Raw genomic sequence first — 25,967 nt, 5'->3', positions numbered from 1 at the left:
CTCTGTTAAATTTGATTTTATTTGCTGTGAAACTTTTAAACATCGCGCCTACTGTTCCAGCCCTAAACTAGTATTTTTGGCATACCTAGCGTTAGTACCGCTGCTTTAGGGAATTGTCACCAGCCCCCCGACTGGTCACACTGTCTACGCCGCTGCCGCGAAACGACTCGGTCCACGTGAACATATTTTGGGCAATGTGTGCTTTCCGACTCATGAGATAAAGTGATTGAGGAGTGCATTGCAGTGAAGTGACGTTGGCCAATCTTGTTTCGCGGGTGATCATCGAGTGAAGAAGACACATAAGGGCTGTCGCTGGTTTTCAGACGAATAAGGGCCTTTGGGAGCCTGTGCTTGTGTGGGTGCTGCAGACGCGGCGCTGAACATGTGAGGTTAAAGCAGACAGACAAACAGACGGCGGCAAGATATCCGAAAACAATTGGCCCCATATATTAATAGAAGGGTGGTCCAGAGCTGCTAGCAGTTGCGATTTCATAAGGTAATGTTGCGCGTTGGACGCCTCAAGTTCGCTGTTCGACAAAGAATCGACTTCGCATGTTGCCAGTGTCTCCTATGCAGCTTCCCGATAAAACAGCTTTCCAAACAAATGTGACAAAGTGTGAAAGGTGATAGTGGAGATCTGCGAAAACTATTGAATTCGATTGTTGTTCGTACAAAAGCAAAAGCACATGGCGTGGCGGCGGCATTTACGCATACTCCATCGCGGACACACACATACACGTGGTTGGGGCAACACATGTGCGGGCTGCTTCTTCTTGCCATCGGTGTGTGCGCGTGTTTGTTATTGTTGGCCGTCCTTGTTTTTCTAAAATTCATATGTCTTGAATTAACTTTACATTGTTGGAATATAAACCCTGGGCAAAATCACTTCGCAACGTGTTGCGGTGTCCTTAAGGAGAGGTGGAGTGGGGTTACTGCATGTTGCTCTCTCGTGCCACGCTGAGTTGCTATTCTAGCTTTTTTCGGCTATATTCAAGCCATTTTGTTAATAAGAAAAACCACAAAAATGTAACAAATTGAATAAATCTGGATCACAATATAAAACAAGAAAGGAAGCTAGCTTCGGCCAGCCGAAGTTTATATACCCTTGCAGATCATTCCTATTAATTTACAAATCGCAAAAATGTTAATTTTTCTATTATTTTGACATTATTTTTTCTGTTCTGCCTATGGCAGCTATATAATAAAGTCGTTTGATTTTTGTTAAATTTAATTCGAAATTAGAATAGGATAAATTAAGGGAGGAAAGTCATATAGAAAAAAAAAAATCAATTATTTTTTATTATTTAAATTGGTAGTATAACTCTTTAAGAATGTGTCATAAAAGTTTCACGTGCCCCAACCAGAGTTTCTGAGATATTCTAAGTAAGTTAGGTTCAGACAGTTTCTACATTATGTCTCAATAAAAAAAATTTGTTTTCACAAAAATCGGATCTACACAGCGACTTGTAGACGATCCGCAGCTGGCCTACTTTTTTTTTAAAAGAAAAAAAAATTAAAATCGGTTTTAATTATATAAGAACTATGTAATCAACATGCCAAGTTGCAAACTTCCAGCAGAAATCCTTATTGTTTCAAAAAAATCATGAAAAACTTGACAAATTTGTAGTTCTATAAGTATCTCCCCCCTTAACAACAGAAAACAGGTCCAGAAAATATCAAAACAGAGAGAACGCTAAATCGGGTGTCCCGACTATCAGATACCCGTTACTCACCTAAAAGGAGTGCGAGGGAGATAGAGGTATAAAACTTTAACTTTTTCACGAATGGTCCGATTTTGAAAAATTTCTTTTACAATTCGATAGGTATAAATATACACAACAAAATTGCATTTATACCTTTCCAAAATCTTAAAAATGTCGGCGCTAGACACATTTAAATATCGTTTGTGGGCATTAGAGGGGGCGTGGTGCTCGGCTGAAATAAACTTGCGCTGCGTAGGAAGCACAAGAATATGTAGCTTTTGTAGTTTCCGAGATCTCAGCGTTGTAAAATTAAGATTTGATATCGGATGATATTTTTTTGACTTTGTCTCTTTTTGACTTTGTTTCAAAAATCATCCAATTGATCTACACTTTTGAATAATATATTAGAAAGTCCTTGAGATTCCTCAATATTTAAGGTATTGCACATATCTTGTTTGAAAGTTATCAAGCATGGATGCGCTAAAAATTATTCAATGACATTTTCAAGAAAACTCATCAGGGATTTCTTTTAAATAACACAAAACATATTTAAACAAGAGAGAACGCTATAGCGACTACTTCGACCCGTTAGTCAGCTAAAGGGAGTTGTCATTGTCAAAGCTCCACCTAGCGGCCATTTAATTTATTGCTTATAATTTTTAATGGATTGCCCGATTTCATTTCTGCATATCGATAGGCTTTATCAAACACAACAAAATGGAACTTGAACTTTTACAAAATATGTAAATGATGTGGGCGCCAGGATTTTTTAAAAGTCCTTCAAAGTGACTGTGGGCGTGGAGCTTGGATGAAACAAACTTGCGCTGCGTAGGAAGCTAAAGATCTAGATCTTATAGTTTTCGAGATCTTAGCGTTCCAACGGACAGACAGACGGACTAGTGATCCTGATCAAGAATATATACACTTTAATGATGTTTCATGTTTAACTAATGTTTCATACTGACAAGCGAGCGCACAAACTCACAAACTGACAAACAGAAGAAATTTTCATTTTGGGAAGTATAAGAAATTCTTCTTTTGGCTATAACTTTTGAAGGAGCGTCGGATTTTATCATATGACCTCTCATTCGACGGGTATTTTCCATAGGAAAACAACTAAAATATTGCGAGGGGGCTTTTTTCCCCACCGGCCCTAACAGCTCGACATTTTCACTTTTTTACTTTCTCTGCTCTCCCTCCCAAGCCAATTGATTTTCTTAAAGTCTTGGTATGCAATCCTGTTAGTTTTTGCGAAACTTTTCGATAGGTGTATCACTCATTATGATCGAACCATCACAGCAGATTTTAATTTTTTCGTGTATATTTAAGGTGTGTTTCAAAACTATACGACACCGAAAATTTGTTGAGTTTTTGTTGTTTATAGAAAGCTAAACATTTAAATGCAGATCGAAAGAACAATGTATGATGTGTACGAATAAAAATACCACTCGTCCTTGACTTACCGATAATTTTTCAAAATATAGTCTATTTTTCGGCTATGTGCGATTGTTTCATAATTATTCGACACCATCGATTTTTTCCGGTTCCAATGATCGAACTTATGCCTAGTACTCACTTCAATCGAAAAGCCTACGCCTGTCATTTTTGTATAGAAATTTTCGTTTCGTTGCCTTTTTGATTGAAGTGAGTACTAGGCCTTATCCGAGATTTTTTTCCTGGGTAAATATAAACTAAAAGATTTCATTTTGACAGTAATCCTGCCCAAAGGTCCTTCTTCAATCTTCAACCCATACATAAATATTGAATATGTCTCTTTACACCTTAAAAAAAGTAGTTTTTCGAAGTCATATCCCACAATTCGTCTTAACTTTTGTCTGGTCAATATTCTTAGGCTTAGTACTCAACCCAACAAAAAGTCGTCCAAAACAAAAAACTTCATATGAAAAACAACGTGAAAAAACTTTGTTTCATATGAAGTTTTTGTTTTGGACTACTTTTTGCTGGGTTGAGTACTAGAGTCCTGCATGAGTGTACTTGGAAGTCAATTTTTAAAATCAGCTTACTTGGATCACTTTTTTTCATTTGATTTTTCATAAGGAAAAACAAGTGATTTAATATAAAATAAATGGATATAAAATAATTTCGAATCACCTAAATAATTTACTTAGTCATTTTATCACTCCCACTCACTTTTATTCTGTACTTGTATCACTTCTTTTTCCTTACGAGCGATCAAGTGAAACAAGTGATCCAAGTTAACTCACCGGAACTCACTCACTCTATTTTCAAAAAATTGACTTGTTTGTCAATTCAAGTGTACACATGCACGACTCTATTGAGTACTAGCCCTTAACTAGGGACCGTAAATAATCATTATTTGAGATTTTTATTTTAAAAGGCCTACTGAGGTTTTTACAAGTTTTAATCAACAATTTAACTGGTTTTTTTGCACTTTATAGACATGAACAAATAACAGTTAATTTGCTTTTCAGATTTGTTGAAATGCACACACAAAAAAATTTTATTGGTAAAATTGACCAACAAAGATAGTTACGTAACTATTAAAATTGTTACGTGTATTTTGTTTTTGCTTTGGGTTTGTGTCTTTGCTAATTGTGTGTATTTTGTTTTTGCTTTGGGTTTGTGTCTTTGCTAATTGTGTGTATTTTGTTGTTGTGAAATGACTATTTACTTAGTAGAATTGACAATTTCACTGGTTGGGGCCTGTTTGACAATTATTACAGTTGATTTTACCAAGTTTTTTTTTTGTGTGCATATACTTTGTGGAGAAGAGTAAAAAGAACGTTATTTTTGACGTTTAAAACAAAATATCACAGTAGTCTTTTTAAAATAATAATCTCAAATAATGATTATTTACGGTCCCTGTTCTTAACACTTTTGAAGTAAATAAAAATCCTGTCCAGTTTATTAAAATAAAATGGTATGATAAGGTATCAATATAATACCCTTGCAAAGGGTATAATAACTTCAGTCAGATGTTTGCAATACAGTGAAGGAGAGCTCAAAGAAGCTAGGTTGACAAAAATGAAATTTTAATAGCGGAATCGTTTGCCCATCTTTTGCACATGTTTGCCCACCAATTAGTTGTTTTTGCCCACGTCCAGTTTTCGAGATATAAAATTTCAAAAATTTTCGAAAGTCACAAATTTTTTGAATTCGATTTTTTTTTTTTTAAATCGTAAGAGAATCGTTTGCCCACGTTTGCCCACCTTTTAGAATTTTGAAAAAATGTATACTTCAAAAGTTATCTTAATTATAAGTTTTTCCTTAAGAAAAAATCGTTTGCCCACCCTTTAAAACTGAATATTTTTGGAAAAAAATGTTTGCCCACCTCTTAAAACTAAAAAATATTGACTGCCCATCCTTTAAAAATACATTTTTATAAAAATTATCGTATGCCCACCCCTTAAAACTAAAAAATATTCACTGCCCACCCTTTAAAAATACATTTTTATAAAAACAAACGTTTGCCCACCTCTTAAAACTAAAAAATATTGATTGCCCACCCTTTGCATTTTCAAAAGTTGCATTGCTAACTTTATGCACATTGTATTTTCTAAAGTTTTGACTTTTTCAAAATTGTAAAGGGTGGACAATCGTGGACAAACGATAGACAAACAATTCCATACAAAAAAATTTGAAAAATTCAACCTTTTGATTTTCGAAAATTTTCGAAATCCCATATTTTTGAAACTGGACGTGGAAAATAAAAAACCAAAAGGTGGTCAAACGTGGACAAACGATTCCCATATTAAAAATTCGAAATTTTAATTTTATTCGACCCAGCTTCTCTGAGCTGGTAATCGGTTTAAAAACATTTTTAAATTAATTTTTAAGAGGTGGGCAGTCAATGTTTTTTAGTTTTAAGAGGTGGACAAACGATTATTTTCATTAATATTTAGTTTTAAGGGGTGGGCAATCAATATTTTTTAGTTTTAAGAGGTGGGCAAACGTTTGTTTTTATAAAAATGTATTTTTAAAGGATGGGCAGTCAATATTTTTTAGTTTTAAGAGGTGGTCAAACGTTTTTTTCCAAAAATATTCAGTTTTAAAGGGTGGGCCAACGATTTTTTCTTAAGGAAAAACTTATAATTAAGATAACTTTTGAAGTATACATTTTTTCAAAATTCTAAAAGGTGGGCAAACGATTCTCTTACGATTTAAAAAAAAAATCGAATTCAAAAAATTTGTGACTTTCGAAAATTTTCGAAATTTTATATCTTGAAAACTGGTCGTGGGCAAAAAAAACTAATTGGTGGGCAAACATGGGCAAAAGATGGGCAAACGATTCCGCTATTAAAATTTCAAAAATTTCATTTTTGTCAACCCAGCTTCTTTGAGCTGTGAAGGAGTCATTTCCGACCACATAAAGTATATATATTCTTGATCAGCATCAATAGCCGAGTCCATCTAGCCATGTCCGTCTGTCAGTCTGTACGTTTCTATGCGAACTAGTCCCTCAGTTTTAAAGCTATCGCGATTAAACTTTCCCAAAAGTCTTCTTTCTTCGGAAGGAGCAGGATTGGATCACTATATCTTTTGGCTCCCATTGGAATAATGAAAAAATAATAGAAAAACTATTGTTACTTTGTAGAAAGTAGGCGTTTTGATTTTTGACAATGTAAAAACAACATTTTAAGTAGGCATACCTGCAATTGTATATAAACTTCGGCTGGCCGAAGTTAACTTCCTTTCTTGTTTTTTACAATTTAAATCAAAAATTATAAATATTATACCCTTGCAAAGGGTATTATGATTTCAGTCAGAAGTTTGCAACGCAGTGAAGGAGACGTTTCCGACCCCATAAAGTATATGGGCATTTCCAAAATGTCGCTCGGGACATTTGCACACCTTTAAAGTTAAAAAAAAAAATGTAAAACAATGGATTTTAATTTTAATTATGGGCTTTTCTTTTCACTCTTCCCAAGCTCTATTTTTGGTAAAAATCTTGATTTTGTACCACTTTTAGTTTTTAAGATATCGGTAAAAAACTGCCGTATTCGCTTTGGACAAAAATAGAAGTGGATTTCGGGGAAGTTCATACAACACCAGAAATTAGCGAATTCTGATGGAATATTTGAATGCGATTTTTTTTATAATGTTGTTCAAACATGTCGCTGTGAAATGCTTTTGGTTTCACTCAAAAATTCTTTGCCGTTTTTCTTTTATGCAGTTTCAACCACATTCGCTCGGGACATGTCGCTCGGGACATTTTTTCCGACTGTTTTGTAAAGCGTATTTCTTTACCTCTATCTCTCAATTGCTGGATGTTTTGCTTTTAACTTAATAGTTTAGTATGTGAATGAAGCATTCAGTACAGAAAAATGTCACATATTAGCATTCCTATAGGATAAATTAACAATAGAACCCAGGTCCAAAAAATAACAAAAAAAATAGCCAAAAACTGATTTTTGCGTATATTGGTGGGGTTTGTCATAAAAATAATCAAACTATACTCCAAATTTGTAGTTAAGCTCAGTATCCAACTAATTAGAAACTAATATCGGGGCAAAATCATGTGGAAATATGTTTTATTCAAGTTTCAAGGTTTTTGGCTTGGTGGACTTTTTTTTGGAAGTGCCCATATATATTCTTGATCAGCATCACAAGACGAGTCGATCTAGCCATGTCCGTCTGTCCGTCTGTCTGTTTCTACGCAACCTAGTCTCTCAGTTTTTGAGCTAGAGGGACGAAACTTTCGCAAAAGTCTTCTTTCTATTGCAGGTAGTATATATGTCGGAACCGACCGGATCGGACAACTATATCTTAAAGCTCCCATAGGAACGATCGGAAAAAAAAACGTTAAAAAATTCTAGCTTCGGTGTTTTTTCAAGTATTACCTTCTACTCTTGGGAATATTATTTTTTATATATTTCTGAATTTCGAATTAAATATTTTAAAAATCGGATCACTATATCATATAGCTGCCATAGGAACGGTGGAAAATTTAAATGTAAATTAATCGGAAAAAAAATTATATCTTTATTGGTTTTTATTACATTCTCTTCTACTCTGGGATATGATTATTTTTAAATATTTCCGAATATCGATTTTAATTTTAAAAAGATCGAACTACTATATCATATAGCTCCCATAGAAACGCTTGAAAAATTAATTTGAAATAATAGGAATTTTAACATTTTTGCGATTTGTAAATTAATAGAATGATCTGCAAGGGTATATAAGCTTCGGCTGGCCGAAGCTAGCTTTCTTTTTTGTTAAAAAATAATATTGCCAAGAGTAGAAGGTAATATTTAAAAAAAAACACAGTTCAATAATTTTGTTACCTTTTGTTCCGATCTTTCCTATGGAAGCTATAAGATATAGTTGTCCGATCCGACCGGTTCCGACTTATATACCACCTGCAATATAAAGAAGGCTTTTGGGAAAGTTTCATCCCGATAGCTTAAAAACTAAGAGACTAGTTTGCGTAGAAACGGACGGACTGACGGAAATGGCTAGATAGAAATTTACATTGCTGGTGTATGGACGGAGTCAGTCCAGCCTCGGCGAACAACAGGGTATCTTTCCTAAAGATGCTTTCAGTGCGCTAGTAAGTGGACAGCCACCCACAAAGAATAAAAGAAAACCAAGCTAGTATCACTTCGGTATGTTTTAGGCTTGCTTACATTCCTTGGACTTTTTATTTAGGCTCGAGGTATTTAGTTTCAAAAATGGTTGTCTTTACTTGTGTGCTCTATTTCTATTTAATTATGCTGTTTTAATGTCGCGCAGCCCGTCGTTGTCCCAAAACAGAATGTTTATTACGCATCTTTTCCAGAATATGGAGACGGTTTTTGTCGAGGTCAGCTAGCTGTTTCTCCACCTTTTCCATCATTTCGGAAGGTAGCCACAAATATGACTGAACAACAACGTTCCTTGCCGCAAGGTCAGACAGCTGAAGGGCCAGCTGAGCATTGGTTCCAGTCAGAACGAAGAAGTCCGTACTGCCTAAAACCTTTAGTGGCGTTTCGAATTCACATCTCGAATTCGACTCCGACCTCGGGTCCATGGCAGGGGTACAAGATTCCAAGAATTCAACATCATTATTTTGACCAATTTTGGTGGCTGTTCCGGATCCCAGATGGCCCTTCTCTAAACTCGTTGGCACGTCGATCTTTAGTAGAAAATCTGGACTCCGCTGGACTCCTATTTCCTTTGGATGTTGGGGCCTTGACTCTTCAACGTTCCGCCTCGGTAGGACTGTATTCAAATGTGACTTAATTTGCTTGCAAATTTTAGACATCAACGGGAATACAGAGTTGGGTGTTGTTTTAACATTAATATTGTCAGCCGGCTTACTGAGTTTCCTTAATTCTTGTGAAAGGGAATTGTTATTCTGTTCATACCATATAGTAGTTTTAGTAAGAACTTTATCTAAGTTCGAAGCCCTTTTTTTAACCTCCGATAGAAATGATTTTTTTTGACTAGATACTCGAATCTTTTGCAGTGCATCACACGGTTGAACCGTGTTGGTTGATTTGTTACTAGCTTGAGCCGAAGTCGATATTTTAGGGGTGTCTTTCTTCTTTTTTCTTCGGAAAATAGCCTTAGACATATCTTCAGTAAACACATTGCTAGTTGTTGGTGCAGTAAACACAGCTGAAATGGCGTCAATGGGGTTTTCTTTTCTGCCCCTACCATCAGTATTATCCATTAGACCGTCGATCGGTAAAAGTCCAGGTACAATCTGTTGGGCTTCTTCCACGGCTTTTCGCTTGGACTCTGCAGCTTTTCGCTGACGCCTTGTAATAACTTTTTTTGGCATTTATTGTTATTTATCCGGTCTAATACGATGTGAATTTATAATGTCTATTATCCAATAGGGTGATACTTGATATTGGACTTTTGAAAACGTAGATTGATACAGAAAGTGTTACTTTGATTAATGTTTGGCCTTGGAAATCCCGAAACTAATGTGTTTTTTTATTTACAGTTTTTGGTGAATTATATTTAAAACGCTATGGATTCCCGAATGCTTAATGTTTTCCAGGAAGATCCCTTTGAGGGAAATTACGTTAAATACGAATCTGAGCCAAATTTCTGGTCATCTAATGATGAGTAAGTGTTTGTCATTGACAAAATTATCTCAAACTCATGCAATACTCCCAGTCTACAACTGACAGATACACTTAACGGTATTCTGCCCATCGCGCCCACAGACGAGTCACTGCTCAGCGCTAACCGGGAGGAGGATATGCAAAACAGAAAGAACCTGGTAGGTTTTGGCTCGAGAGCCCTTCAAGTGGTCAGAGGTCCTATCGGTATTGATTCTTTGAACAGCTGATCTACAGTGACTTCGTGGAGCAGGAGTTGGGTGACCAGGAAGCCAAAGTTCTTAATGCCCAGGTCTACCAGGCCATCACCGACAGCGAGGTCGAGGTGGCCTACGATCAGCAGCGCCAGATTAGCGCTATTGTGGAGTATGACAGAGAAGATGTTGGAGTCGACGGTCTTACAGAGGAGGAGGACATGCAAAGCCAGTGCAGTGACTCAACATTTCGCACACGCACGGACAGCTCTTCGATTGGTGACTATGAGTCGCATTCCAGCGACTACGAAGACGAATATGATGTTGTCAACGAGGAGCAGAACCAAAGTATGCTCACCGTTCACGACAACATCCCCGCCTTCCAAAGCGCCAGTGAGCGCAAGGGACGAACGCTGAGTACTAACACAATCATCTCAGAAGTAGACGCATTTGGACTTAATATCGACGTTAATAACTTTGACTTAGCTGACTTTATTACCAAAGATGATTTCGCCGAGAATCTAAACGCCTGTCGCATAAAAGAATCTCTGCATGCACAGGAAACACCTGAACCTAATACTGAGACAGTAGTACCCTCAGTGCTTTCTCCATCCGATTCAACGATTGTGGTAAAACCAAAAGAAGTGTCCGCCAAGGCGCGGGACTCTGATTATGACTCGGACTCAATTATCGACGTTGAAACTGTCGATGTTATCGATGTGGATGAGACGTCTTGGTCAACAGGAGAGACATCTGGAACAGCCCCAAATCCCGACGATTTGCACTATATGGACAACGTTAAGACGGACCCGTCCTGGTGTCCTAAGTCTGCGAAGAAGGCATTGCCTGTTGTTAAAGAGGTTAGTAGCTTTATCATTTATCATTAAGATAACTAAATGTATTTATTATACACAGCATAAATCCGTGCAGCAGGAAATCCATCAACTCGCGCCTACAGGTTTGAGCAAACCGAAGCCTGCAAATATTTGCCTAGTGCCCAATAAAAAGCAGTGTGACTTCCTTAAGCGAAAGGTTGGAGCGTCCTTCTTGTCCAAGCCACCCAAGACGACAACCAAAAAAGCTAACGAGTCTACAAAATTAATAAGCAACAAGCAACCGCCATTAAACCATGTTCCATGTAAAGGTCTAGGTTTGGGTGGGAAAAACCTTTCGCTTATTAAGCAGGAAAGAGACGCCACAGTATCAGCGTGTGCGCCAGAAGAATCTTCCTCACAGCCATCATCAACTAACACGGTTGCACCGACTGTAACACTGACGCCAGCCCCCAAGCGAAAGCTCAATCTGGAAGAGTACAAACAGCGTCGTTGCGGCGGCGTTGGCATTGTAAAAAGCAAGCCGACACCGCCTAAGCAGGTGAAACTAGAAGATACCAGCAAACTGGTCACTCCATCCCCTGTGTTGAAGCCAACACCATCGCCTCAGAAAGCAGCGATTGTAAACATCGTGAAGAGCCTAAAATGCCCCAGTAAAGAATGCACTTCTTTGCCCATGGATCCGATCACCGTAGCCAAAAACAAAGTGTTGCGCATGCTAGAGATGAAACGTGCCCAACAGCTAAAAATAATTGATTCTCGCATATCAGCCAAGGTGCCACGCGTAACTAAGTTGCCGCCTCTTAAGGATATCGTCAAAGACACCTACTGCATGGAAACGGAGGATCAGGCGCCAGTAACTTCCGCACCCAACAACAAACTCCACCCCGATTATGAGGAGATTATAATAGTTTCAGTTAGTTGCAATACAGACATAACAATACCGCCAAATCAATTAAGCAAGGCTTCCCCTCGCTCACTTTTAAAGTCATCAGTTTTGCTGTACAACATTTCGAACGGTCAAGATGCCAATAAGAACATAAGCAACTCCCTAATAGCTAGCATACAAAGCGAGGTTGTCAGACAAACTAGTAGCACTGCTCTTGCGACAATATCGTCCAATGCTACAGAAGTTAACTCTTCGACTGACAAACACGTTCAGCATGGCGAAGACATGGTCATCATGCACTTGCCCAAAGATCGCGTGCGCAAGACTCTTGTAAGCATGTCCACCCAAACTGATCTGCAACCCGAGTTTCCAATTTTGTCCATCCCCACAACACGACAGTCTCGAGAGCGCACGCGGCGGAATTACCGCAAGCGAAGAAACCATGGGTCGGGATCAAATGTGTCTCACTCCTCAAGTGGCTCAACCTCTGACTGTAGCAGCCCCGTGTCATATAGATCTCGCTCGCGATCCGATTCGATTGAGCAGCTGCGTAACCTAGACGCAGCGGCAACATGTGGGGGAGGCAGTATTGGCAACGGTGGTTATTCTTCTCGCAGCACACACCGCCATCGCAGCTCAGTGAGCTCTTCATCTTACTCAGAGGCAGGCAAGTATGAACGCAGACAACGTCGCACTAGCTACAACAAGCGACGTTCCAAAAATCATAAACGGGCCAGCGAGTCCTCGTCCTGCTCCGGCTCCGAAAAAAGTGATCGCGCACGTAGCCGGAGTCCGCACAAATTGCGCCGCTCGCGCTCAAAGTCTGGCTCGCGCTACACTGACAATAATAGCCCTAATAACAATCGACGCGGATTTATGGATCGTAACGTATCACAACCTGCCGTAGAGGAGCGGCGCATCGTCTACGTCGGTCGCATAGAGCAGGAGACCACTAAGGAACTGTTGCGTCGTAAATTTTTGCCTTATGGAAGCATCAAGCAGATAACAATACACTACAAAGAAAATGGGTAAAAAAAGAAAACTAACATTTTTGTTTTTAAATTACAAATAATTATATTTTATTTAAGAATGAAGTACGGGTTTGTTACTTACGAAAGAGCTCAAGACGCTTTCACGGCCATCGACACCAGTCCTAGAGACTCGCAAATTAACATGTATGATATTAGTTTTGGAGGAAGACGTGCTTTCTGTCGCGCAACCTACGCTGACTTGGGTACGTGAAAGTTTGAAGCTTATTTATACATCATTTCCTAATTATATTCCCCTTTTAGATAATGCTGGTATCAATAATTACCACTCTTACGTTTTTCCCAAGGAGGTACCAGCACCGAAAGTACAGGAAGACTCTTTCGAAGCCTTGTTGCTAAAAGTAAAGGCAAAGTTAAATGCAGGCAAGCCGGTAGCAGCTACACCTGCTCCAGAACAACAATCAGCTCCAGCTTCTGTACCCCAGGGTCACAATCAGATGTGACATTTTGGCAGAAAGCAGCTTAATTTTGTATTTTTAATTTTTCTGAGAATATGAAGTATGTTACAAGCATTCTCATACCACTATCCTCCATGATTGTAGACCAATCCCCGAAGTTTCTAGCTGTATAACTGAAAAGCCTGATTATAATTCATAATTTATCTTAAATAGTTGACAGAGCTATGTAAGCAATAAAAATATTGCAATATACACTAGGATAATTCTAATGACCGAGAATGAAAAATTAAAACAAAACAACAAGAAATTGAAAAGAAAATGGAATTGTGATAACCGCGTACTGCATACAAAGTCATTTATTGCATGTAAGTTAGCAGAAGATCCATATAAATAGTAAAACCCACACATAAAAGCTTTGTAACAACCTATCGAACCACCAAACCAACGGAACTGAAAAACCAACCAGCCACTTCTACAATAATAACAAATCATATGCGTTGAAAATATAAAATATATATAAAAATGATGTATTTTGAGAAAGCAAGGAACGCGCATGCAGCATGCGTCGGCCACGAATTAAACTGTTGATAACTAAACTTTGATATTAGTTTTTAAAGATCATATTTTGTACGTACTTTTAGTTTACTCGGTAATTTTTGATTAGTAACCACTTCAACTCAATATAGGATTTATTATGAAATCTTTAACTTGTACCCTGGAAATTACAGTTGGATTATTTCTGTTTTCAATTTTGAATAAATGAATTCTAACAATGGTAAGTTCAAGCACTGACTTTGAAAGTAGGCTCTGCATATGTATTTCTTTGGTTTATTGAGACTAAATAAGGGTAAGCAAAACAAATATTTTTTATATATGATTTTTCTAGTTTAAAAACTACTACATAAAAACGTATATTAGTAGCAAAAACAAATTGTTCTTTTATATATTTTGTACTATTTCCCTTTTGATAATTTAATAAATTCTTTCTAGTTTGAAACAAATGAATTTAACTTTGAACATTATTTAATCTAGAATAAGTCAAGTCATCTCTACCACATGGTTACTTTAATTTTGGTAAGGTAAGACGATTCTAAAGCGGTCATTGAGTCTATTTGTTGTCGGGAGAGCAGGAATACTGCTTTACCTTTCTTACACGTTGCGCTGTTGTTGTTTGATGCAAAGTTGCTAAACTAAAATCGCTGTCTTTACTAGTAGGTCTTGCGATTACAAAAATTTTATTTTACCACTTTGTGAAGAATTGATGAAGGTTCATTCCACTTGAAACATGACAGGCCAATTTGGGTCAAATCTCAGAATCAATCGAAACTTTTTTTTTCGATAGAGGATTGAAATATAAGGATCGAATTTTATTTTTTTTTTAACTCTTACCGTTTATTTTTAAAAAATCTTTTTGTAAACTATATCCGATTTTTCAATTATGCAGCACTTGAGACTCGTTTGAGTTATTTTATAGCCTCTTCACATAGAGTCCATCCGTTTAAAACGGTTAAGATTTTTGACGAATGTGAAACTCGTGTTCCCACAGAACTCCATCCACCATCTACCATCCCATAACAACTGACTGAAGAGCAGTTGCTCAGCTCAACATTAACGAAGGGGGATTTCAATTCGGGAAAACTGTCGTAAAATTGCGTTCTCCTAATTTTATTGTAAAATAATACAATAAATAGACTAAGAAAATAGTTTAAAAACATATCTGAACGTTTATAACATATCCTACAAAGAGTATGCATACATATTGCTGACTGGGGGGGAACCTAACCTCCCGTACACCACACTCCGCTCTTACAACGCTTCTGCCTTGCCAATATTAATATGAACAAGAAAGGAAGCTAGCTTTGGCCAGCCGAAGCTTATATACCCTTGCAGATAAAGATAGATAAAAGATAGTTTAATGCTCACTCTGTGCAGTTCCAGGAATTCCAGATTCAGCGTGCCTATTATTTAAATTTTGTTTTTAAGTTGTCAAAAATCAAAACGCCTACTACCTACAAAGTTACAGTGAATTTTCTTCTATTTGTTTCAATATTCCTATGGGAGCCTTAAGATATAGTGGTCCGATCCGGCTCGCTCCGACATATGTACTACCTGCAATAGAAAGAAGACTTTCGGGAAAGTTTCATCGCGATAGCTTTAAAACTGAGAGACTAGTTCGCATAGAAACGGACAGACGGACATGGCTAGATAGACTCGGGCTGATCAAGAATATATATACTTTATGTGGTCGGAAACGTCTCCTTCACTGCGTTGCAAACATATATCTAAAATTATAATACCCTCTGCAAGGGTATAAAAATTTGTAAGCAAAACCGAATTTATGCTGTGACACTTTGCTGCAAACATTGATGTTTTAGCAATAGCATAGCAACCTGCTTGTGAACGCTTTTCCGCTCATAACAAACTACAAATAATTAAAAAAAAAACCAAAAAAACAATGACCTGAAGCATTATTTAATTTTTGCCCGCCATCGATTTGATTTGTTCTCGCAGTCATCGTTCCAATTTTCACAGTCAAGAGGAAGAATTCAGAGTTGTACCGAGAAAACAAAGTCCGTCAAAATTGGATGGCGGACTAACTGGGAAATTTTCGGAACGGCAAAACCTTACGGAACATCCGTTCAACGGATGGTAGATGGTGGACGGAACTCTGTGGGAAGACCCTATTAATATTTGGTATGCAACAGAGAACGGCACCGGTGCCTGATTTTGACACTACTAGTTAGTGTGGGGTAAAAACTGCTCATTTGGGTGAACATGCCCCAGTGGCAATACCCTCGACGATGACCAAATTTCCTACTCCCGAGGCATCAACTGTTCCCTACACCATGTCACTCCCACCGAAGTGCTTTACGGTCCAAATTAGTACTGTGGTCGGAGTATGGTAGAGATGTCTTGGTGTGGGGATCAGTTGAAGCCTCGGGAGTAGGAAATTTGGTCATCGTCGAGGGTATTATGGTTCGTTCTCAGTATAAGACCATATTTGAACATAATTTGAAGGCATCTGTGGACAAATAATGCCTCGGAACCATCTCGATCTACCAACAGGATAATGATCCTAAGCATACGGCGCATATCCTTAAGAAATAGCTGCTGTTTTATGCTTTTCGGCAATTGTTTTCACCACCATAAGGCCTGGGCATACAAATTATAGAGCAGGTTTGGGTAATTTTGAAGCGAAAATTTTGAAAGTTCTATGTAAAAAATCGTCAGTAGACTTTTGTCAATGCCATTTTTAAGATTTTCGTCTGTAACTTTTAAAGTTTTTTATGAATAAGAATAAAATTTTGGTTTTTGTATATTAATAACATTAAGAACAAAACTGCATCATTACTTTTCCCGTACAAGCAATAGGAGTGGGTGAACTCCCAAAAAGGGGGTCGTCCGTAGACTTTTGTCCGCCACTGTAGATGCTGTAAAATAAGGTGGACTAAGTAGTCGATTCTACCTTACAATGATGATGTCTAAAGACGAGATGTCTAAATAAAACAAATAATAAAATTGTAATTTTTTAGTTGAAAAACACTGTATTTTATTTGGCTTCAAATAAACCCCTATTACGTGGTATACCAGTTCGTAAAGCATTTGAATTACAACCCTATATACAGGGTAAACCAGTCAGTAAAACGGGTGGATTACAAATCTATAAACCAGGTATCCTATTCAGTAATGCACTTGCATTACAGCCTCATATACTTGGTATGCCACTCAGTAAAGCGAATAGATTACCATCCTCTATGCAACAGTACATAGGACGGTAATACAGCACGAAGTGTGCTCGGCTATCGCCTACTTTCTCGATTCGAAGTATGCGGTTTTGAAGGTACACTAACGGAAAACGCGGCCAACCTTATGGAGTCGTAAACAGTGTTGTGGTATGAAACCGAATGCATTCCGGCTTCGAAGTAATGCGGTCGGAATCGATTCTCGAAGGCAAATTTCCTAACTGGGTTTGCTCACTTGTTCTGTCCTTAACTTTTTCACTGTCTCTGAGAAAACAGCTCATTGTCTGATTCGGCACGCCTTAGTGAACTATTCCAGCCTTTTTCTTCTTCACTCTTCACAGGCTGTTTTATTGCAGCGTGCCGAATCAGAAAGTTTTTTAATAACGACATTTTACCTTAGAACTTACAAACTAACGAAATTGAGCTATTTTTAGCTTTTTTTAGAACAAAAGATTCTTATATGGAACGGTTAAATGCAAATTAACTGATTCCATGACCAAAAAATACAGTTTGGAATACGCACGCACAAAATTCAATACGCAGGAAGCGTTAGTTGGTCTGAGCCTGCAAAAGTGGATATTTTCGTTTCTTAAGGGGTTATATACCTTTTTGAGCGGAAAAAATTGAGGGAACTTTGGATTTTTTTTCAGGTGTGTAGCAATTATTTTATGAAACTGAAGTTATTATTTATTGATAGTACATGTTTTTATCGAAACAACAAGCCTTTGATCTTGAAAATATATGAATAATTTACAAAGTTATGGCAATTCTCTCGGAACCCTTTTTTTTTATAGCGGCTTGCGGTGACCACGATTGCACAAGAACTATTTGATCGATCTTCTTCATTTTTTTTAAAATTATTCGTAATGATTGTGCCGAGTTCGTGAACGATTATTTTCAAGAACATTTGCTTTTTTCTGCATACAGTAACAATTTTTCCAAAAATTTTATTAAAAAATATTTTTCTGCGAAATCAAAATTGACGCATAAAAACTGAATCGTTCACGAACTCGGCACAATCATTACGAATAATTTAAAAAAAAAACAAGAAAGGAAGCTACCTTCGGCCAGCCGAAGCTTATATACCCTTGCAGATAAAACAATACTCACTCGGTGCAGTTCCAGGGATTCCAGATTCAGCGTTTCTATTTATTTACATTTACACTCATAGAAATTTTCCGGTAAAATCGCCCTAAAAACATGGAAAATCGCCCTAAAAAGGGGGTCAATGGCGACTAGGCAACAAAATTAGGGCAAATTGCCCTAAAAATACGGGTGAATTTGTCATACATTTAGGGCGATTTTTCGTAGATCTAGGGCGATTTTTCTATTTTCAAAGGTAATTGCCCTAAAAATAAGAAATGAGACCCTTAAACTAAAGGCAGTTTCCTTTAAATCCAGGGCGATTTTTTTGGACTTATAGGCGAATTGCCCTGGAAATTGAAAAAAATACTTTTAAACTAAAGGCAGTTTTTTATAAATCTAGGGTGTTTTTCTGGATTTTAAGGCGAATTGCCCTAGAAAAAAGGAAAAATATCCTAAAACTAAAGGCAGATTTTCATAAATCTAGGGCATTTTCTCTGGATTTATAGGTGAATTGCCCTAAAACATGCAAAATGCTCCCCAAAATTTCACGGCCATTTTTCAAAAATAAAAATACAATTTCAATATATATTTTTTTTGTTTTTATATTTTTGTTTGTTGTTATTTACATTAACTACAAATATATTTACACAATTTATAGTTATACAAATTTACATACTCTCCTATTCTTATTGCTAAATGGATTATATCGGGTTTAAAAATAATAAATAACTTTAATAGAAACGGCTTCCCGAGTCCGCAATGGTGTACTTCGCGTTCTTGCTCCCGGCGTCCTTTTCTGTTCTTGCTGTCGGCACCAACACTGAATGGATCGCAAGCCAATTTAAAGTTGATTGTATCTCTATTAAATGAAAACAGTCTAATTATTATATGATAATAGAAAAAAAGAGAAGCACTTACCTTTAGAGCTTTCCAAAAATTTGAGCAGGTTTATTTCCTGTTGCTTCCTTACTGCTGCTTTTAATAAGTCTGAAAAGTGTTTTGCGAAAGCTGGATCTGAAAAGCGTTCTCGATCTAAAAAAAAAAAGAAAAAATTGTTAGAAATTAATATAAAAATGCACAACCAACACACACAATTTTCATTTAGCCTGCGATTGCGTTTGCTGCTACTCCTAGAAAAAAAAGAAGCAGCAAAAGCAAATTTCGAGCACTGACGAAATGTCGCAATAGAAATTTGGGGGTTGTTTTGGCATATGCACTTGAGAATGCGGTTTGTCCGGTGCATAAATACAGATTTCTTGTAAATATATACATATGTATGTGTGTATTCTGTTGCATCATCTTTTTAACTCAAGCATTATTTACATATACACATACATATATGTATACTCTTATTAATGATCTCACTTTGTTCTGCCACACTTCCAAAACTTCCGCTTCTGGACCGACTAGTTAAACAGGAATTTCTCCTCGTAGCTGCTTCCACTCAAATTTTGTAAAGTTTCAGCTGCATTTTCCTTTGTTACAGATATGTAAATTCAATTAGTTATTAATATCCAAATTGCACAATTATATATGTATGTACTCACCAGAAAACAGAAAATGAATCGCCTCCCAAGTCCTTTAATAGAGTTTACATTTTTAACTTTTTCACAAACAAAAGGTTTCATACAAAGACGTCTGTCACTGCCAAGCGCCCGAAAAATGATGACAAAGTCTAGACAATGCAACTCTTTCTACCCCCACCCTTGCCACTGCAACGGACGAAAAGTAGCAAAGAAGAAGAAAAATGGTGGTCTTCTCTAAAGTCAAATGCGCTCAGCATCAAAATTCATAGAAAAAGGTCCGCCCTAATATACACACACATTCACTTGTTTTGACCTGTCAACCACACACACATACACACATGTATTACATATGTATCCATTTATTGCGTCTTAAAATTTCGTTTGACTCTTCCTTGTTTTTAGGGCAATTTCAGAACATTTTTTTGCTATTTTGTTCTACGTTTTAGGGCGATTTCGCCCTAAAAAGAAGGAATTACTTTTGGAGTCGACTCATAAAAATTCGCCCTAAAAAACAGGGCAAATTGGCCTTTTTGGAAAAACTAACCCTAAAAAATATTTTCCATGGCGATTTTTTGTAACTTTAGGGATAGCCACCCGTATAATAAGAAAATTTTTCGTAGTTTTAGGGCGACCTCGGTTTTAGGGCGACTTTTCTAGTATTTAGGTAAAAATTTCTATGAGTGTACAGAATCAAAACGCCTACCCCTACAAAGTTACAATGAATTTTCTTATATTTGTTTGAATATTCCTATGGGAGCCTTAAGATATAGTGGTCCGATCCGGCTCGCTCCGACATAAGTACTACCTGCAATAGAAAGGAGACCTTCGGGAAAGTTTCATCGCGGTAGCTTTAAAACTGAGAGACTAGTTCGCATAGAAACGGACAGTCGGACAGACGGACATGGCTAGATAGACTCGGCTATTGGTGCTGATCAAGAATATATATAATTCGGTCGGAAACGTCTCCTTCACTGCGTTGCAAACATCTGACTGAAATTATAATACCCTCTACAAGGGTATAATGAAGAAGATCGATCAAATAGTTCTTGTGCAATCGTGGTCACCGCAAGCCGCTATAAAAAAAAAGGGTTCCGAGAGAATTGCCATAACTTTGTAAATTATTCATATATTTTCAAGATCAAAGGCTTGTTGTTTCGATAAAAACATGTACTATGAATAAATAATAACTTCAGTTTCATAAAATAATTGCTACATACCTGAAAAAAATCCGAAGTTCCCTCAATTTTTTCGCTCAAAAAGGTATATAACCCCTTAATAACTTTTAAACGTTTTTACAATAATGTGTTATATACCAAATTTTAAGGAATCTCAAGGGCTATATAGTTTAAAGTTTTAAAGAAAATCGTTAGAGCCGTTTTTGAGAAAAACAAAAAAAAAGTTTAAAATAAAGTTTAAAAAAAAATGGTTTTGTGCAGACCGCTGTTTTACAGAAGAAAATCTTATTTTGGCTATAACTTTTGAACGGAGCATTGGATTGCATCATATGACCCCTTATTCTACATGTATTTTTAATAGAAACACAGACAAAACATTGCGTGGGGGCATATATCCCCACCGTCCCCAACAAAATTCGAAATTTTCACTTTTTTACTTTCACCGCTCTCTTCCCCAAGCCATATGATTTTCTTAATGTCTTGGTATGCAATCCTGTTAGTTTTTGCGGTACCTTTCGATAGGTGTATCACTCATTATGATCACAGCAGATTTTCATTTCTTCATGTATATATAGTAGTCGCCTTCGCACACTCTCCTGGTGCGCTTTGTCACTACATGGACTGCCGTCCATAGTGATTTATAACATTGCTAATTTTTTGGTCTTTGTATTGACTATAGTTTTATAGATAGCTATCAAATAAAATATTATTAGAGCTTTTGGGATGGTAATCCATTTCCCCATAATGGCACAAAAGCAACACCTTCATTTAATGTGCATAAAGTTAGCAATGCATCTTTTAAAAATGCAAATTTTTTTCTATCGACAACTTGCTGTTATTTATCCGTAAATTATTCGTGAACGAAAAAAATTTGCCGCTCAATTATTTTTAAAATTATGAGATGCTCTGCTAAGTTGATATCACCCAAACCCACACTAAAGTTCAAAATTTCCAAAATATTTTTTAAGGGGAATTTGCCGTAAATGATTCGTGAAAGAAAAAATTTAGTTGATCTTGTTTTAACATTTTTATACCCGTTACTCGTAGAGTATAAGGGTATATTGTATTCGTGCAAAAGTATGTAACAGCTGGAAGGAAGCGTTTCCGACCCCATAAAGTATATATATTCTTGATCAGGGTCACTAGCTGAGTCGATCTAGCCATGTCCGTCTGTCCGTCTGTCTGTCTGTATGAACGCTGAGATCTCGGAAACTACAAAAGCTAGAAGGTTGAGATTCTTGGGCTTCCTACGCAGTGCAAGTTTACTTCAGCCGAGCTCCACGCCCCCTCTAACGCCCACAATCGCCCACTAACGATTTTAAAATGTGTCTGGCGCCCACATCTTTAAAGACTTCCGAGAAGTATAAATGCAATTTTGTTGTGTATATTTATAGCTATCAAAATGTAGAAGATATTTTTCAAATCGGATCATTCATTAAAAAGTTATACAGTAAGAAAGGGAACGCACTATTCGTGCTGTGTGTTCGTGTTCGTTTTGCTGTTCTCTTCTTAGCTTTTTATACCCTTGTAGAGGGTATTATAATTTCAGTCACCACATAAAGTATATATATTCTTGATCAGCACAAATAGCCGAGTCTATCTAGCCATGTCCGTCTGTCCGTTTCTATGCGAACTAGTCTCTCAGTTTAAAAGCCATCGCGATGAAACTTTCCCGAAAGTCTTCTTTCTATTGCAGGTAGTACATATGTCGGAGCGAGCCGGATCGGACCACTATATCTTAAGGCTCCCATAGGAATATTCAAACAAATATAAGAAAATTCAATGTAACTTTGTAGGAAGTAGGCGTTTTGATTCTTGACTACTTATGTATAAACAAAATTAAAATAGAAACGCTGAATCTGAAATCCCTGGAACTGCACCGAGTGAGCATTACTTTATCTACAAGGGTATATAAGCTTCGGCTGGCCGAAGGTAGCTTCCTTTCTTGTTATACCCGTTACTCGTAGAGTAAAAGGGTATATTGTATTCGTGCAAAAGTATGTAAAAGCTAGAAGGAAGCGTTTCCGACCCCATAAAGTATATATATTCTTGATCAGGATCACTAGCCGAGTCGATCTAGCCATGTCCGCCTGTCCGTCTGTCTGTCCGTCTGTCTGTCTGTCTGTCCGTATGAACGCTGAGATCTCGGAAACTATAAAAGCTAGAAGATTGGCATTTTGCATGCAGATTCTAGGAGCTCCTACGCAGCGCAAGTTTGTTTCAAAAAGGTGCCACGCCCTCTCTAACGCCCACAAGCCCCCTCTAACGCCCACAGTTTTGAAGCTATTATGAAAATAGTAACTGATATGTATTTGCTTCGTCAATACCTATCGATTGGCCAAGTGAAAAATTGCCACGCCCACTCTAACGCCCACAAACCCAAATATCCCACATTTGTTAAGGATCGCATAATTTTGGCAAAACGTTAAACGGAAAGAATCATCGTTTATAAACAAATATTCTTATTGGCTTGAGTGGAAGCAAACTATTGTTCTAAAACACTGTTCACCAGCAAAGGATTCCCATTTATCTCGTGGACGTCCCAAAAAGGATTTCTCTGAGGTTTCGAATAGGACGAAACGCCGATGAATAGAGGAGGTTGCGATTGTGGGTGGGTGATTTCCAAGAGGTGATTTCCAAGAGAATAAATCCGCTTCCGAAATAAAAATTTTAGAAGAATGAGCTCTTTTTATGGAATGTCAATTAACCAACACCAATATTTAATGATACGAACATTTATTAACTCAAAAGTATCGCATAAATTGTTGCCCAGCTATGACCAAGTTCTGTGTGCTAAACAAAAAAGCTACCCGAATAATATTGTTGTCAGCGAATCTCATGCAGAAGTTGAACTTCAAAATTTATTGGATCACACTGCGACACGCATATTGCAACTTCAAAATTAAGTAATCAACAATATCAATAATGATCAGCTGATTTTGTTCGGAAAGTGGGGATTTGATGGTAGCACGGGTCATGCTGAATATAAGCAGACGATGATGGATAGCGACCTAGCAGACAGCACTATGTTTGTGACATCATATGTGCCCCTTAGACTCGTTTCAAAGTCGGACCATTCAAAAATTGTTTGGAAGAATCAACGGCCATCATCTACCCGATATTGCAGACCAATTCGGTTCCAATTCAAAAAGGAGACGACTCAGCTTTGCCTTGACGAAGAGGCGTATTTCGAAAACCAAATTGATTAGCTTAATTGTAGCATGGTTGCAATACAAAATCGAACAATTGAAATCGAACACTCTTTGCAACTGACCTTGGTTGATGGAAAAGTTTGTAATGCGTTAAGTGATACCACATCCACAAAATGCTATATATGTAATGCCAAGCCTACTGAAATTAATAATCTAGAAATTTGTTTAAAAAAAGAAGTTCATGAGGAGCGATTTGAGTTTGGCCTTTCACCACTTCATGCGTATATTCGCTTTTTTGAGTATTTTATTCACTTATCGTACAGATTGGACGAAAAAAAGTGGCAAATACGATCACAAGAGGCTAAAGATAAGATGTTATTAAGAAAAAAATTTCTCCAAAATGAGTTCAGGAACAAAATGGGCGTAATAGTAGATAAGCCAAGAGCTGGAGGAAGTGGAACATCAAATGATGGCAACACAGCTAGAAAATTTTTCAATAATCCTGAAATATCTGCCGACATTACGGGAATTGAAAATGACTTAATTACCAGAGTCTCAACTTTGTTGCAAGCGTTATCTTCGGGCTATAAGATAAATCCAGAAAAATTTGGTGACTATGCTCTTCAAACCGCAAAGCAGCTGATTGACAAATACCCCTGGTTTTATCTTCCCCCATCACTTCATAAAGTTTTACTGCATGCACCTGACATTATAAAACATTCCTTACTTTCGATTGGAAAACTTTCAGAAGAAGCCGCTGAAGCAAGAATTAAGGACATTAAAAAATTCCGTCTTCAACATACACGCAAAATTTCAAGGATCGCCTCAAATACAGACTTGTTTAACAGACTGCTTTTAAGTTCTGATCCATTTATTAGTGGACAAAGAAAAGTAAATTATAAGGAAAAGTCAACTCTACTAAAGTCAACTCTTTTGTTACTTGATGAAACCATTTAAATATAATTTTTTTTTGAGTAAATTTTTTATTATTGTTCGTTTGGCTTGTTATAACTTTTTTGGGAAAGTGGGCGTGGGAGGTGGAGTGGGTAATCACTCCCATACTTTTATATTACAGTTCCAAGTTTGTAAATAACTTACATTAAAAAGTTCAGCCTATTATGATTACAAGAAATGAATTTATGACTGCAGTCTCAAACGAACGCAAATCGTTTCTATGGAAGCTGTAGGATATAGTGGTACGATCTGGCCAAATTTTGTAACATATATTTATAATAATTTTTTTAGATTTTTGGTAAAAGTTTCATAGCGATAGCACATCTAGAAGTATTTATGGCCGCGGCTCCATACAAGCCCGACCACCGATTTGAAAAATTTCTTCTACATTTCGATAGGTATTGATGAACACCATAACACTGCGTTTTTACTTTTCTAAAATCTTGAAAGGTGTAGGCGCCAGACGCCTTTTAAAATCCTTTGTGGGCGATTGTGGGCGTTAGAGAGGGCGTGGCCCTCGGCTGAAATAAACTTGCGCTGCGTAGGAAGCCAAAGAATATGTGTGGGAGATCCCAACTTTTTAGCTTTTGTAGTTCCCGAGATCTCAGCGTTCATACAGACGGACAGACAGACGGACAGACAGACAGACAGACAGACAGACAGACAGACGGTCATGGCTAGATTGACTCGGCTAGTGATCCTGATCAAGTATATATATATATATATATACATACTTTTGCACGAATAATATATAATATAAAAATATTTGTGTTTACCGTAATGGGGATTGAACTCACGACCCGGACGACATTAGCTATCAACAAGAGAGAACGCTACAGTCGGGTGCCCCTACTATCAGATACCCGTTACTCAGCTAAAGGGAGTGCGAAGGAAATGGAGATAAAAACTTTGATCCGCCGTAACTTTTTAACGAATGGTCCGATTTAAAAAATTTCTTCTACATTTGGATAGGTATTGATAAACACAATAAACCTGAATTTTTACTTTTCCAAAATATTTTAAAATCGTATATAAGCGATTGTGGGCGTTAGAGGGGGTGTGGCACCCTTTTGAAACAAACTTGCGCTGCGTAGGAACTCCTAGAATCTGCATGCAAAATGTCAATCCTCTAGCTTTAATAGTTTCCGAGATCTCAGCGTTCATACAGACAGACAGACGGACATACGGACATGGCTAGATCGACTCGGCTAGTGATCCTGATCAAG

The 25,967-nt window shown here is 37.3% G+C and overlaps 2 protein-coding genes and 1 long non-coding RNA gene across 3 annotated transcripts; 1 reads left to right on the top strand and 2 right to left on the bottom strand.

Annotated features, from left to right (window-relative positions):
- The first annotated feature begins 147 nt into the window (after positions 1–147).
- On the top strand, positions 148–14,110 carry srl (spargel). Its single transcript, XM_017143207.3, has 7 exons — positions 148–496; positions 9,622–9,746; positions 9,798–9,903; positions 9,969–10,796; positions 10,852–12,686; positions 12,747–12,892; positions 12,951–14,110. The coding sequence occupies exons 2-7, from the start codon at positions 9,649–9,651 to the stop codon at positions 13,148–13,150; spliced, it is 3,213 nt and encodes a 1,070-aa protein (XP_016998696.2). The 5' UTR covers positions 148–496; positions 9,622–9,648; the 3' UTR covers positions 13,151–14,110.
- LOC108058470 (uncharacterized) lies at positions 8,307–9,553 on the bottom strand. The gene has a single exon (XM_017143208.3). It carries the CDS (start codon positions 9,451–9,453, stop codon positions 8,407–8,409), a length of 1,047 nt encoding a protein of 348 aa, XP_016998697.1. The 5' UTR covers positions 9,454–9,553; the 3' UTR covers positions 8,307–8,406.
- Positions 14,111–18,509: 4,399 nt separating the features above from the next.
- On the bottom strand, positions 18,510–19,637 carry LOC108062186 (uncharacterized). The gene is made up of 4 exons (XR_006412449.2): positions 19,482–19,637; positions 19,300–19,409; positions 18,853–18,966; positions 18,510–18,793 (listed from the first exon to the last, which is right to left on the bottom strand). It is a non-coding gene; the product is annotated as an uncharacterized lncRNA (long non-coding RNA).
- Positions 19,638–25,967: the final 6,330 nt, after the last annotated feature.

This window comes from Drosophila takahashii, chromosome 3R (assembly GCF_030179915.1).
Source record: "Drosophila takahashii strain IR98-3 E-12201 chromosome 3R, DtakHiC1v2, whole genome shotgun sequence".
Classification (NCBI taxonomy): Eukaryota; Metazoa; Arthropoda; class Insecta; order Diptera; family Drosophilidae; genus Drosophila; species Drosophila takahashii.
Note: the sequence above shows the minus strand (reverse complement) of the source record. Positions and strands in the feature narration are given on the sequence as shown.

Bases quoted from the DNA above. Each gene is read 5' to 3' on its own strand.
- LOC108058470 (XM_017143208.3), bottom strand. From the start codon at position 9,453: ATGCCAAAAAAAGTTATTACAAGGCGTCAGCGAAAAGCTGCAGAGTCC.
- srl (XM_017143207.3), top strand. From the start codon at position 9,649: ATGGATTCCCGAATGCTTAATGTTTTCCAGGAAGATCCCTTTGAGGGA. The intron at 9,904-9,968 runs GTAGGTTTTGGC...TTCTTTGAACAG, and splicing joins TGCAAAACAGAAAGAACCTG to CTGATCTACAGTGACTTCGT. The intron at 10,797-10,851 runs GTTAGTAGCTTT...TATTATACACAG, and splicing joins CATTGCCTGTTGTTAAAGAG to CATAAATCCGTGCAGCAGGA.